Source organism: Hippocampus guttulatus, chromosome 9 (assembly GCF_054856545.1).
Source record: "Hippocampus guttulatus isolate MCC_2025c chromosome 9, RoL_Hgut_1.0, whole genome shotgun sequence".
In the NCBI taxonomy this organism is placed as follows: domain Eukaryota; kingdom Metazoa; phylum Chordata; class Actinopteri; order Syngnathiformes; family Syngnathidae; genus Hippocampus; species Hippocampus guttulatus.
The window spans coordinates 273,474-287,312 of NC_141269.1; the positions used below are offsets into that span (position 1 = coordinate 273,474).

The following is a 13,839-nucleotide window of genomic DNA, read 5'->3' on the forward strand; positions in this document are numbered from 1 at the left end:
GCCTTTTTTTTTTTGGGGGGTGCTTTGAGTAGGTTTTAACTCATTCACTAGCAGCCGATTCGAGAGCAAGTCTGAAAAGACGTTTAGAAACGTTTTGGGGAGTGAATGAGTTTTAATAGGATTTTTTTGCCCCAAAAATAATTAAAAAAAATATACGGTATATAAAATCAATTTTTTAAAAATACGGAGTAATTGTTGAGTGCAAGTAAAAGAACTCAAGAAATATTGTGTCCCGCCAATTCAAATCCAATTCCCAATGAAGCGCCGCCGATCGCACGAGAGAAAGAAAAGGACGTCCAAACGCAAGTCGCTGACGCTTTGCTCCTTTTTCAGGTGATCGAGTACAACCCGTCTCAGTGCCTGGACTGGCTGGCGGGGCAGACGCCTCGCAACAAGCTGGCCCACAGCTGGGTTCTGCAGAACATGGAGAACTGGGTGGAACGCTTCCTGCTGGCCCACAACTACCCTCGCGTGCGCACCTGTACGTTCCGATGGCGGCGAAAGCCCGCGCGCGGCGTCGGCGGGGCCCCGCCTTTGACCGGCGTTTGTTTCGGCAGCGGCGGCCTACCTGCTGGTGTCGCTGATCCCCAGCAGCTCCTTCCGCCAGATGTTCCGCTCGGCGCGCTCGCCGCACCTGCCCACGCGCGAGCTGCCGCTGCCGCCCGACACCACGGCCGTGCTGCACCAGGTGTACAACCTGCTGCTGGGCCTGCTGGGCCGCGCCAAGCTCTACGTGGACGCCGGCGTGCACGGCACCACCAAGCTGGTGCAGTACTTCAGCTTTATGACCTACTGCCTCATCTCCAAGACCGAGAAGCTCATGTTCTCCCTCTACTTCATGGACCTGTGGAACCTCTTCCAGGTATCGTAACGGGACGCGCGCCGCAACCCTTTCGGACCCGTTCGAACGGCCGCGCCCCAAATCGGGCGCCGATGTCCATCGAGACGTCCGTCCGCGTCCGAGCCGCTTCTCCTCGGCGGGGCGCTCCCTCGAGCGGTCGCCGGTCGATCGCGGGGCCGCGCACAGCGACCATTCGCGCTCGCCTCGGGACAATTGAGAGTGTTCCGTTTGCCTACCGTGCATATTTTGGGAATGCGGGAGGAAACCCGAGTACCTGGGAAAAAAAAAAACACAGGCAAGGGGACGCCAGGCAAACTCCACGCAGGGCGGCTGGAGCCTGGAATCGAACTCTGCGCCTCCGCACCGTGAGGCCTTTTTTTGTAACGCGGATCTGTGTCGCCAATTTAACGGGGGGGGGGGCACCCGTTTTCTGGCCAATTTGAACGTAGCGAATAGCCCCCGATGCCATTTTGAGCATTCCATCCTAACGGGACTCGACCGGGGCGCGTTGTCGTTTCGTCCCGCAAGCGCACGGGCGTCATCTTGCCGTCGATCGCACCGCACGTCTTTGAGCAAAGCTCGGCGCCGCCCCCGGCATATTGCGGCCGCGGGTGGTAAGGCGGCGGGGGCTCGCCGCCTCGAAATGCCGACTCTCGCGTACGCCGTAAAAAAACCAAAACGCGGACGGCCTCCGAACGCGTCGGCGGCGAAAGTTGACGCGCGCGGGCGTCTCGTTTTGCGGCAGCCCAAGCTCTCGGAGCCGGCCATCGCCACCAACCACAACAAGCAGGCGCTGCTCTCCTTCTGGTACAACGTGTGCGCGGACTGCGGCGAGAACGTGCGGCTGGTGGTGCAGAACCCGGCCGTGACCAAGAACATCGCCTTCAACTACATCCTGGCCGACCACGACGACCAGGAGGTGGTGCTCTTCAACCGCGGCATGCTGCCCGCCTACTACGGCATCCTGCGCATGTGCTGCGACCAGTCGCCCGCCTTCACCCGCCAGCTGGCCTCGCACCAGAACATCCAGTGGGCCTTCAAGAACCTGACGCCGCACGCCAGCCAGTATCCCAGGGTACGCTCGCCCCGTCGCCCGCCGGCCGCCGCCCGGATTTCACGCGCCGCCCCGCCCTCCCCGCAGGCGGTGGAGGAGCTCTTCAACCTGATGCGGCTCTTCGTGGCGCGGCGAGCCGACATGCGGGAGGACGAGGCGGAGGACGTCAAGCAGTTCAAGAAGACCACCATCGGCTGCTACCTGAGATGTCTGGACGGCCGCTCGTGCTGGACCACCCTCATCGGGTCTCGCCTTGAATCCGCGCGCGTCGCATTTCGTGTCCGTCTCGCGCGGCGCCGCTCGCTCATCTGCAAGCGGCGCCGTTTGTTTCAGTGCCTTCCGGGTCCTGCTGGAGAACGACGAGGACCGACTGCTGGTGGTGTTCAACCGAGGGCTGGTCCTCATGACGGAGGTGAGGGACGGAAAGGGGGGCGTTGCGGGGAGGGCGGCCCACTCACGCCGCCGTCTTGTCCGTTTGCCCGCCGCGCAGTCGTTCGGCACGCTGCACATGATGTACCACGAGGCCACCGCCTGCCACGTCACCGGCGACCTGGTGGAGCTGCTCTCCATCTTCCTGTCGGTGCTCAAGGCCACCAGGCCCTACCTGCAGCGCAAGGGTAAGCCGCCTCCCCCCCCCCCCCCCCCCCCCCCCCCCGCGGAGCCTCGCCACAGCTCGAGGGCCGACCGCCATCCCCGTAACCGATTGCGGCTCCTGCGGTCCTCCGGCAAGAACGTCATCCTGGGAGCGCCCCCTGCCGGCTAAGGCGTGCCAAACAAAACCGACGGCGCTGACAAAAGCCAATAAGAGACGGGATGAGCCACTGTGGGCTTTTTTCCCCAATGCCCCAACCACGCTCACTTTTTTTCCCCCTCTCCCTCCTCCTACCTGCCCATTTCTTGACCAATTGCACCATTCCAACGCGAGTGTGTTCTCAACAATCCCCATGAGCAAAAGACAAAAATGTCTTTTTGGAACTCGTCCGGCTCACGGTGTGCCCGATTGCACAATTTTGCGCCCGGCCTTTCGACCGCACGGCCCGTTTGTCCCGCAACGACTTTTCTTGAGTTAAAAGACGAGGCGCCTCTGGCTGCGCCCTTGCTAGTTTCCCCAATGTAGGGAATGTCATTTATCCATCACAGAGAGAAGCGCGCCCATGTTTTTTTTTGTCCTCGTTGTTTGCCGGCGCAGACGTGAAGCAGGCTCTGATCCAGTGGCAGGAGAGGATCGACTTTGCCCACAAGCTCCTCACGCTGCTCAACTCGTACAGCCCGCCCGAGCTTCGCAACGCGTGCCTGGGTAAGCCTACCCTCTCGGCGCCGCCCCGTCCGCCCTCGCCCCGGCTTTTGACGGAGGCGTTTGTCCCGTCGTGGCCTCGCTCGCCGCAGACGCGCTGAAGGAGCTGCTGCTGCTCAGCCCGCACGACTTCCTGCACACGCTGGTGCCCTTCCTGCAGCACAACCACTTCACGTACCACCACGGCAACATTCCCAGTGAGTGCGCCGCCCCCGCCCCGGCGCCCCGGCGACCGCCCCGCTTCCACGTCCTTGTGCCCGCAGTGTCGCTGGGGCCGTACCTGCCCTGCCGAGAGAACCCGAAGCTGCCGGGGGGGGCCAAGAGCAACGTCCGCCCCCCGAGGCCCGAACTCAACATGTGCCTGCTGCCTTCCATGGTGGAGAGCGCAAAGGTCAGGCGGGAGGAGGCGGCGCCGGGCGGATCCGCCCGGCGGGCGGCCGGCCGTCTCTTCTCTTTTATTTTGAAAAGGCCGCTCGCTCGATGGTCTTGTTTTTTCTTTTGTTTTGCTTTGGGCGCACGGGACTCTTTTTCTCGCTTTCTTTTGGCTTTGTGTCGTTTGACTTTTGCGCGCGCGCTCTCGTGTGTCAATGCGTGTTGTGCCATTGCGTTTCTGCGCGTGTGCTTTTGTGGGCTGCGCGCGCGGCAGGGCAAAGACGAGGGATACGACCGCATGCTGCTGGACTACTTCCTGTCGTACCAGCAGTTCATTCACCTGGTGTGTCGCGTGGCCATCAACTGCGAGAAGTTCAGCGACACGCTGGTCAAGCTGAGTGCGTGTCTTCCGATCGCCGCACCTGGGGGAGGGGGGGGGGGCACCCGCCCGGCTCACTTTTGCTTTGTCCCGCCAGGTGTGCTGATGGCGTACGAAGGACTCCCTCTGCACCTCGCCCTCTTCCCCAAACTGTGGACCGAACTGTGCCAGTCGCAGGTTCGAGCCGCCGCAAAAGCTGTCATCCGGCCCCCCGCCCCCCCCCCCCCAAAAAAAATAATAATAACGCGCGGTGTGTGCCTGCGTGTTTCAGTCGCTGCTGTCCAAGACCTGCGTGAAGCTGCTGTGCGACGACCCGACCTTCAGCGAGTACATCAAGTGCATCCTGATGGACGAGCGCAGCTTCCTCAACAACAACGCCGCCTACGCCTTCCTCACGTGCTTCCTGCATAAGGTAGGCACGCGCTCGCCCCCCCCCCACCGTTTCCGCCCCCGCCAAAACGGAGCCGAATTCCAGCCGCCGGACCGGAGGCGAGTCCGCCGGAAGCTCGGCGATATTATCAACTGGCAAAGATGAAAACGAAGGACGGTTTTGCACTCGTTCTAATTTTATAAAGAGTTTCTGTGCTTTTTTTTTCCCCCCTCTCTCTTGCGTTTTCACGACTTGGATCGGTTTCTGTCAACCGTAATGACCTTGGTTCAAAGGCGCGACTGGCGTGTTGCGCGCGTGTGTCCAGGTGCAAGTGTTGTCGGGCGCCAGCTGCTGCAGCCTGGCGGGCGCGTTGGCGGCCAGCGTGCTGAATCAGCACGGCGCCCTGCGGCCCGAGCTCGCGTCCGATTGGCCGCAGCTCAGCGGCATCGCCGCCCTGCTCAACGCGGTACGTCGTGCGGAGCCGCGCGCCCGTCCGCCCCCGAGCCCCGCGTCGCCCGACGTGCCTTGCGTTGTCGTTCCAGGACCTTCGGGCCTTGACGCTGTTGCTGTCGGTGCAGTCGCCCCCGACCCTCGATCCCGCCCTGGGCCCCGCCCTCCAAGAGCTGATGGCCCGATGTCGCCTCTGCGCGCAGCGCCGCGACGCCTTGGCGGCGGACGCGCGCCGACACCGCCGAGACGACGGTAGGCGATCTGTCGAGTGGAACCGCGGCGCGCTTTTGTAGCGCCGCGCGCTGTCGGTTGCCGGCGTCCTCTCTCGTGCCCCGGACGTCGTCTCTGTCGGCGAGACACGGAGACGACAGTCTGACGGCCATATTTGTTTTGTTGCTCCTCCCGTATCACCGCAACTCTCCGAGTTGCGTGCCTTTCCGCCTGCGTTGCACTGCCCCCGAGTGGCCAATGCCAGCGATGCACGGGCGCCGCGGAAAACGTCTCCTTTTCTCCCGTTTGGATTCAATTGCGCGGCGATGACGCCGACTTTGTCCTGTGCTTGCTTGCGGCATCAGAGGAGGAGGGCGCCACCCCCGTGAAGCGGCGGCGCGTGAGCAGCGACGACGACGAAGACGACGAGCCGGCGGGGACGTCCGCCGCCGGTCCGCCGCCATCTTGCGGCCCGCCGCCGTGCCCGGAGTCGTCCGAGCCCGAGCGTCAGGGGGCGCCGACGCCCCCCGGCACCTCCGACACGGAGACGCGGGACTCTTTGTCCCTCATCGACCCGGGCACCGAGCAGGACCCCCCGTCCCCGCCGGTGGCCGCGCCCCCCTCCCCCAAAGCGAACCAGACGGAGGAGGCGGACCGGAGGGCGGGCGAGGCCCGGGCCCCGCCCCTGCCGGAGGACGCCGCCCTCCCGGCAGAAGAGGGGCCGGAGGACGTGCTGGACGTGTTGCGCAGGACGCTGGAAGCCGCCGTCGCCATGGTTACCAAACTGACTGTGAGAGCCCCGCCCTCCTCGTGACATCAATGGTCGCTGTGAGTCACCCCATCCCCCCCACCTCCGCTTTGTTGCCTTGGAGTCGCACATTTTACTTTGTTTTTCTTCTTCTTCTTCAAAGGGCAAAGTGTTTTGTTGTTTTATACAAAAAGTGAGGATTTTTATTTGCCGTAATTTAATTTTATTGCGTTTTTACTCCTAGGTCCTTCCTCTCTGTGCCACTTTTTGTACTTTTGTCAACGACGAGGGGACGGGATGAGTTAAAAGAAATGTTGCCTTGACTCGGGACGAGAACGCAAATTTTATTTGTACTTGAGAAGAACTGCGAGAAAAGTCACAAACTTGATGCCTGGAGGTGTAAATGAAAACTATATCTATACATATATAGATAAATATCTTTATATATACGTATATATACGTACATAGAGAGAGATAAATATCTTGATATATACGTATATATAAATATCAATAAATACGAATCTCTCTATCTAGATGAAAAGTGGTGCTTTATTGCACTATGGTGCAAATAAAGCACCCCCCCCCCCCCCCGTGTCGGACCACTTGGCCGCTTTTGATTTTCTTGACTGCCCTGACCATTCCCGGCGACTGTACAGCTCTTGACTTTTAGGTGCTTGCGTTGTCATTTTTCTTTCATTTCACACACAATCCATCAATAAAAATCTTTATTGACAATGTGTACCAGCGCCAATATTTGGGGGAAGAGCCTCATTCTTCTAATTGATTACGTCTTGACATTGACCGTGCCTGGCGACCGGTCTCGGGGGTGCCCCGCCTCTCGGGCAGAACGCACTCCGGCCGGCTAACCTCATCCGTCCGCCGATGTCGTCGACGGATCGGCTTTTGAAAAACGAGTCCTGTTACGGATGAATACAAAACGGACGGTGCGCAAAATGCACAAACGTGGACTCGGTTCCCGTTCCCGATTTGCTCCGCGACATCTGACGGAAAATCGACAAAAAGCGGCGGATTGCAAATGTCTTGCTAAAACAACAAATACCAAAAAATCGAACAAATAAATGTCATATAATTGTTCTGCTTTTCAAGGAGGACCGGACATCCCGTTCAGAGGGTGAGATTCTGAGCATTTGGACAATTTCAAGTTCAACGAGGTCTCCTCAAGACAAATAGATTTTTCTTTTCCGCCACTTTGGGCTCAGTTTGATCATCAATTGATCAATGATTGCACCTGGACTTTTTTGTCAGGCCTCCGCCTGTCCTTGGGGAGTCTTTGGGTCTCTCGCTTTCAAGTCGTCGCTGCTTTTCCTCCCGAGCCGTTGCGGTTCTCGTTCTTGTCCTTCCTCCGGCAACTTCTTCTTTGTCGATTATCTTTTGCGCAGCGTCTGCGTGTCGGCATGACGGCGCAAAATATTTTTTTAATCAACTTCTTCTTATCTTGGTACTCTCGCCTCGCCGGCCGCACTCTTGGGGAAACGCGCCGGTCGCAGTTGCGGCCGCGATCGTTTGTGTTCTTATTATGGCCGAAAGAAATGCTCGCAATGATGAATTGACCGCGGATCAGCTACCGAATTCATCCATCATGATTGTATTTATGTATTTTTAGGAGTCGCGACAAAGAAATCTGAGAATTTTTCCCCTCTTCAATTTTTGGTCTCCAAACAATGACTCGATGATCACAATCATCGATGCATTTGCGAATTCATTAGTTGCTTTTTCCTCATCAAATGTCTGGGCTATTTTGTTATGGAATGTTTATACAATACAACACAATGCACCTTTATTTATATAGCGCTTTCACAAGAGCTCCAGCTGTAACAAAGCGCTTTACAAAAAGCGCAGGTGCTCCGAATAGTTGCACGTTCCCAAATATGTGTTGAAATGGGTGTTCCTCAAGGCTCACACCTTAGCCCCATGATTTATTGTTTTCCATACAGCCCGTCTTGTCAGATGTGATGGCAATTTAACTCATTTTGTATTACAACTCAAAACGCTGTTATAATTGTCTTGTGATGCCGCATCATGAGGTCAATGGCGTGCAGCGCTTTGAGGGACCCGAGGTAAAAAAGGGCTGGATCGTTTTCAGGCATTGGACGATGTTTGATGATCCAAGCGCCCAAAAATCGTCTTTATGATTGTGCCGAAGCGCGCCTGGGCTGGTGTACCTCATCAAGTTTCCATGAAGAAGTTGAGAAAAATGAAGTGAGGAACTTCCTTATTTTATTTTTATTTATTTTTTTAAACACCACCGCCCCACCCCCATCAACCTTCTTCCGTTCATGCAAAACACCAAGCGCCACGTCGTAGTCTTCAACGTCCGGCGGCGCGGGTCAAAGCCCTTTTCCAAAATCAGACTTTGTTGTTGCGTTCTTCAGGATTTTGTTTCTAATTCGTGGCTTGGCTTCGTCCATTTCCATTGGCTGCGACTTGAACGTCAGCAAGCGAGGCAATCTTCGCATTCTTTTTTGTCGTCACGCGCTAAACGTTACGTGTGGAAAGGTAAGCCGAGCTGCGCCGTCAGCGCGCCGTCGCGTGACTGCCGTCGGATAAGTGGCACCTTTGTGCTCTGAGGACGTTACCCCCGCCGCCGCCACATTCCGTCATTATGTGTACAATTCGGCGCAGGAGTACATAGCATCTCGGATAGATGGCGCACGCAACTTACCGCTTCCGCGACCGCCCGGCCCGACCGCGACGACTTCCACGACTCGTGACCGTTCCAGTTACTACAGCCGCAGTATCGACCGTTTGTGAGTGCAGATGGCGTCGGTGTGCCGGCACCTGCTGATGGCGCTGTTGGTCGTCATGGCGACGGCGGGGGCCGCCGCAATCGATCAGAACAGATTGGCCACGCTGGTCGACGAGATTCTCCGCAAGTACGTTTGACGAGAATTCCGCCGGGTCTCGAAAGCGCGTCGTCTCGCTAATGCTCATTGCTTTTCCCAACCCGCAGGTTCCAAGTGGAAAGGTGAGTACATCCGGTCCGCCGCAGCGACGTCGTCGTCATCCTCGCGTGCCGTGCCAAGCGTGAAAGGGGCGAAACCCAAAGTAACTTTGCGCGTTTGCCGCGTTAGCGAGATGCCCATGTTCAGCCTGGCGGTGAGCGTCCCGCCCGGCGCCGGCGCCGGCTCCTACGACCTCGATCGAGTGCAGGACGAGCACGTGAGGAAGACCATCCTGGGGTGCGAGGTCTACGCGGGCCACAACGCGGTGGCCGCCATCCGCCTGCGCTGGCCCGACGTGGCCTGGCATTGCCCCAGGGCGGAGGTGCCGTGGGAGGACGTTCTCCAAGCGTGCGGGCGCAAGCCCATGACCTGGCGCCAAGTGGCCACCTTCTGCCCCGGCGCCGTGCGAGACGGCCGGACGGACCACGCCGAATACCGGGTCCTCCTGAAGTTCGCCGACTGGGCCGCACATAAGGAGGACAAGTCGGGTCTCCTGGTGCTGTACGTCTACGCGGCGCCCTGCGAGGCCCGCTGCGCCAGCCAAAACAACGCGGCCAGCATCCTCAAGCTGCTGGAGGCCATCCGGGGCTGGAAGGACTACGTGGTGGTCTTCTCCAAGCTGCTGACCGTCAAAACGTTGAGGGAGGGCACCTCCATACCCGTCGAAAGGCTGACCAAAGCCCTGCGCAACCTGGGCAGACATTTGGGCCCAGACGGCCTGGCAAAGATCTTTCGCTGCGACCGGCCGGACGACGCCGACAACGGCGCCATGACCTGCGCCAGCTGCTCCGCCGGGGGCCAGGTCACCCCTCACTGCTACCGGAAGGAAGGCGACTCGGAGGAAGGGAACCAGCGGGGTGGGGCGCCGGCAGTGGGCGGGGCACCCGGGTCCGCCGCAGCGGGACCAGGCGGGCCACAAGGAGCGAGTGGGGCGGTAGGACAGGGTCAAGGGGGGGCGCGAGGAACAGGAGGGGCACACGGAGAGTGGCAAACAGTGGGCCAGAGAAGAAGGCGGCCAGGTCGAGGGGCACAAGGAGGAAGACCAGGGTGGGGCCAAGGTGGCGATGTAGCTTTCCAAGGGGGACAAACAGGAAGTGGGCCAACACGAGGGGGGCAAACAGGAAGTGGGCCAACACGAGGGGGGCAAACAGGAAGTGGGCCAACACGAGGGGGGCAAACAGGAAGTGGGCCAACACGAGGGGGGCAAACAGGAAGTGAGGCGAGACGAGGGCGACAAACAGAAAGTGGGCCAACACGAGGGGGACAAACAGGAAGTGGGCCAACACGAGGGGGGCAAACAGGAAGTGAGGCGAGACGAGGGCGACAAACAGAAAGTGGGCCAACGCGAGGGGGACAAACAGGAAGTGGGCCAACACGAGGGGGGCAAACAGGAAGTGGGCCAACACGAGGGGGGCAAGGTGGCGGTGGGGCAGTACGAGGGGGGCAAACAGGAAGTGAGGCGAGACGAGGGCGACAAACAGAAAGTGGGCCAACGCGAGGGGGACAAACAGGAAGTGGGCCAACACGAGGGGGGCAAACAGGAAGTGGGCCAACACGAGGGGGGCAAACAGGAAGTGGGCCAACACGAGGGGGGCAAACAGGAAGTGGGCCAACACGAGGGGGGCAAACAGGAAGTGAGGCGAGACGAGGGCGACAAACAGAAAGTGGGCCAACACGAGGGGGACAAACAGGAAGTGGGCCAACACGAGGGGGGCAAACAGGAAGTGAGGCGAGACGAGGGCGACAAACAGAAAGTGGGCCAACGCGAGGGGGACAAACAGGAAGTGGGCCAACACGAGGGGGGCAAACAGGAAGTGGGCCAACACGAGGGGGGCAAGGTGGCGGTGGGGCAGTACGAGGGGGGCAAACAGGAAGTGAGGCGAGACGAGGGCGACAAACAGAAAGTGGGCCAACGCGAGGGGGACAAACAGGAAGTGGGCCAACACGAGGGGGGCAAACAGGAAGTGGGCCAACACGAGGGGGGCAAGGTGGCGGTGGGGCAGTACGAGGGGGGCAAACAGGAAGTGAGGCGAGACGAGGGGGACGAAGGCGGGGGTAAGGTGGATATGGGGCAGTATGAGGCAGACAAACAGGAAGTGGGCTAGTATGAGGGAGGCAAGCAGGAGATCTTGAAATGATGTAACAAAGAAACCCAAAAAATACAACCCGTTCAGCATTAAAGCTTTCAGTAATCAAGCTTTGTCTTGCCTTTATTTTCGTATTCACGTTTCAGCCATAAATATGTTCTGTGTGTAAAAGTCGTCGACCACCGAGCGCTTTGTTCAGTGTTTCGTTTAAGTCGGTCGTGCCGCAGAAGACGAACTCCAAGTCCCACAATGCCGTGCGGTTCTGACGTCGTTGTCACGCGTAGCACGGAGCCCCGCGTTGTGGTGGAGAAGCCAAGATGGCCGAGGCGGAGGCAAGTAGAAGCCCGCTGGGCGCGCTGATTAGCGGCGTCGCTCAGGAAATCTTTTACCTAAACAGCGACGTGACGGAGGAGGTGTTGAGAAGCGAACTTTACCCCGAGGCCACGCGGCAAGACTTCAAGGCTTTGTACGACAAGATGAAGGCGCTCCTGAAGGTCAGAAACACTCCCGGGTCCGGTTCAACGTCAAACGCCTTTCGGTCCTCGGCAAGACATCAAGCCGGCCGCAAAGCCAAACTACTGGGCTTGCTGTGTTAGAAAAGACATTTGCGATCAAGGTTTTACATATTTTTCAGGCAGCGCTCAACACAAAACTTAGTATTATTCATCTTGGGAAAACGTTATATGTATCCTAATAGTCAATTTTGCATTCACGTTTGTGTCTCGATTATGTCAGAGTAGTCCCAGCGTCATCGTACGTGGTGATGATGTCATGAGGAAAGACGTGGAGTGTCGTACATGTCATTAAAATGACGATCAAGGCATTGAGTACAGTAATCCCTCGTTTATCGCGGTTGGGGATGGGGACCAAAACCACCCGCGATTAACGAAAATCCGCGAAGTAAGACCCCCCCCCCCCCATAGGTACATGTACATGTGTATGAGTATAAAAAATATTTATACGGCCAAATTTAATGGTATACATGCATGTAGAAGTAAATTTTGTACTAATTAACATGACTTAATGCTGTATACTAATAGATTTCAACATGTAAAGTTAGGTTAGTGTATGAAGAGCAAAATACAGTCAATTTCCCCAGTGTGGGACAAATAAAGGATATCTTTATCTTTTTAGACATACATGTAGTACTGTATATGTTGCTCTGTGTGACTCGCTGTTGTTTTGCTGACTTTTGCTGCTTCTCGTGGACCTTTTTGCGGACTTATTTATATTTTATTTTATTTTTTTAATGAATATGTTTGAAACAATCCGCAATGCACTGAAGCCGCGATAAACGAACCGCGAAATAGCGAGGGATCGCCGTGCGCCATTGGTGACGAGTAAGGACGTTGAGCATTGATGTCATGTCGGTGAAGAGTATCAGTCGTGTCACATGAATTGACACGGTGAATGTTTTGCCCCCGGCCCGCACCCCCCCAGTCGATGGCCGCGGCCGACATGGACCGCGCCCAGCTGGAGGCCTTCCTCGCCGCCCAGACCCGCAAGCGGGGGCCGGGCGGCGTCGCCCCCGAGCAGGCGGCCGCCCTGGCCCGCTTCTGGAAGAGCGGGCGCGGGCGCGTCCGCGTCCGCCAAAGCCTCCTGACGCAGGGCCGCTGGGAGCCCGCCCTCGGGGGCCTGTCCTGGAGACTGGACCTGCAGACGGCAGCCCGACACCGGGGCCCGAGCCCCGGCCGGCCCCTGGCCCTGCTTGAGCTGGAGCTGGGCCGCGGCGAGCGGGTGAGCCTTTCGTAGATCGTCGTCGCGCCGCTTCCGACCGTCGGACTTCGTACGTTTGGAGTCGCGGAGATGAACGGGATGACCCTTGTTTGGGACTTTTCGCTCTGTCTGGTTTGAATTTTGTTTTGATTGTCGCGTTGATGAAAGGCCTAAACCGATGTCGATGCGGTTCCTTGAGACCGCACTTTTATTTGCGGCACCAAAAGCGAAGGCGTGACTTTTTTCTTCTCCATTTTGTCCCGCAGGAGTCGGACTTTGTGTGCGTGGAGATGGATGAGCACAACGTACGGTGCGTGCTGAACAAGATGGCTGCCATCCAGGCCGCCATCGACGCCGTCGTTCAGCGCACTTGACGCGCTCCTTGCGCTGACGCGGGAAGTCCGAGCCCGGAAATGCCCCCCCCCCCCCCCCCCCCCCCAGCGTGCTTCCAAAATGGCCCCCGCCCGTATTCGAATCCAATCTGGCCGCCGCTCGGCTCGTCAGATTTGCTTTGACGTCCAAAGGAGCACGAAGACCAAGTCGCGGAGCGTGCGCCGGGTGAGCTCTCGGGGTTCGGCCAATCGGGCCGGTTGGGTGGCGTCGCTTCAATAAAGCGGCCGGTCGAGGGCCGCAAATAGACGAACGGACTGATCGGCAGTCATTTCCGATCATCACGATGGACAATTTAGCGTTTTGAAGGAAGCCGCTCAACTTGTTGACTGGGAGCCAAACGTGCTGCCTGTGCCAGCTTGAGCTACTCGTGAGCAAGTGTCGGCTACAAGCTTGTCGTCCTTTTGGGATTTTTGTCTTTTTTTTTTAATTCAAGCGGCTTTTTGTTAGTTCGGATTTTTCCACATTAGGCTTTTATAATCTTCATTTGTTGTTGTTGTTTTTGTTACTGTAAAATCGTGTGTGTGTGTGTATAGCAAGAGAGAGCTCTATATACAGTATACGGGATTGTCTAAAAAAGCTCCGCTTCTCACCTTCTTTCTGTGCGGATGTACAGCAATAACCCCAAAAATAAAATATTCAAAGAAACCTCAAAGCTCATGTGCACGTTCAAACGCCTGCTGTGATGTTAGCGTACATTGAGGAGTGATGATTTCAACTTCCTGATGATGTCAGACTTGTGAAGTATCGATGTCCTATTGATGAGACCTTGAATATGGCCGATGTCATCCCGGGGAGACGTCGCTTCGTGCCGATGTCTGAAATGTGCGTGAAGATTTGGAGACCGATGATGTCATCCGGTCGCCGAGAGAAGTCGCGCCCCGATGAAATCACGCTCCGACCTCAAGTAGTGATGGCGTCCTATCTCGAATCGGCGTTCTCCCGGCGGGCTTTTCGTGTTGACG

The 13,839-nt window shown here is 57.6% G+C and overlaps 3 protein-coding genes across 15 annotated transcripts in view; all 3 read left to right on the forward strand.

Annotated features, from left to right (window-relative positions):
* Positions 1 to 6,453, forward strand: part of usp34 (ubiquitin specific peptidase 34) — a 33,811-nt gene extending 27,358 nt beyond the window's left edge. For 7 of the 13 annotated variants that reach the window (XM_086119071.1, XM_086119073.1, XM_086119074.1 and 4 more), the window contains 14 exons: positions 334 to 481; positions 558 to 862; positions 1,587 to 1,916; positions 1,983 to 2,140; positions 2,229 to 2,307; positions 2,386 to 2,512; positions 3,085 to 3,192; positions 3,282 to 3,386; positions 3,453 to 3,959; positions 4,038 to 4,117; positions 4,212 to 4,352; positions 4,636 to 4,776; positions 4,853 to 5,012; positions 5,336 to 6,453. In XM_086119071.1, coding sequence (XP_085975197.1) covers positions 334 to 481; positions 558 to 862; positions 1,587 to 1,916; positions 1,983 to 2,140; positions 2,229 to 2,307; positions 2,386 to 2,512; positions 3,085 to 3,192; positions 3,282 to 3,386; positions 3,453 to 3,959; positions 4,038 to 4,117; positions 4,212 to 4,352; positions 4,636 to 4,776; positions 4,853 to 5,012; positions 5,336 to 5,784 — 2,838 coding nt within the window. In that variant the 3' untranslated portion in view covers positions 5,785 to 6,453. The remainder of the gene's footprint in view (positions 1 to 333; positions 482 to 557; positions 863 to 1,586; positions 1,917 to 1,982; positions 2,141 to 2,228; positions 2,308 to 2,385; positions 2,513 to 3,084; positions 3,193 to 3,281; positions 3,387 to 3,452; positions 3,960 to 4,037; positions 4,118 to 4,211; positions 4,353 to 4,635; positions 4,777 to 4,852; positions 5,013 to 5,335) is intronic. The other 6 variants (XM_086119080.1, XM_086119081.1, XM_086119082.1 and 3 more) reach the window with 2 other exon arrangements.
* A 1,559-nt stretch (positions 6,454 to 8,012) lies between these two features.
* LOC147199640 (uncharacterized) lies at positions 8,013 to 10,786 on the forward strand. The gene is made up of 5 exons (XM_086119122.1): positions 8,013 to 8,235; positions 8,497 to 8,612; positions 8,690 to 8,704; positions 8,811 to 9,805; positions 9,867 to 10,786. The coding sequence occupies exons 2-5, from the start codon at positions 8,497 to 8,499 to the stop codon at positions 10,784 to 10,786; spliced, it is 2,046 nt and encodes a 681-aa protein (XP_085975248.1). The 5' UTR covers positions 8,013 to 8,235.
* A 252-nt stretch (positions 10,787 to 11,038) lies between these two features.
* Positions 11,039 to 13,522, forward strand: commd1 (copper metabolism (Murr1) domain containing 1). The gene is made up of 3 exons (XM_086121116.1): positions 11,039 to 11,262; positions 12,209 to 12,505; positions 12,751 to 13,522. The coding sequence occupies exons 1-3, from the start codon at positions 11,086 to 11,088 to the stop codon at positions 12,856 to 12,858; spliced, it is 582 nt and encodes a 193-aa protein (XP_085977242.1). The 5' UTR covers positions 11,039 to 11,085; the 3' UTR covers positions 12,859 to 13,522.
* The last annotated feature ends 317 nt before the right edge of the window (positions 13,523 to 13,839 follow it).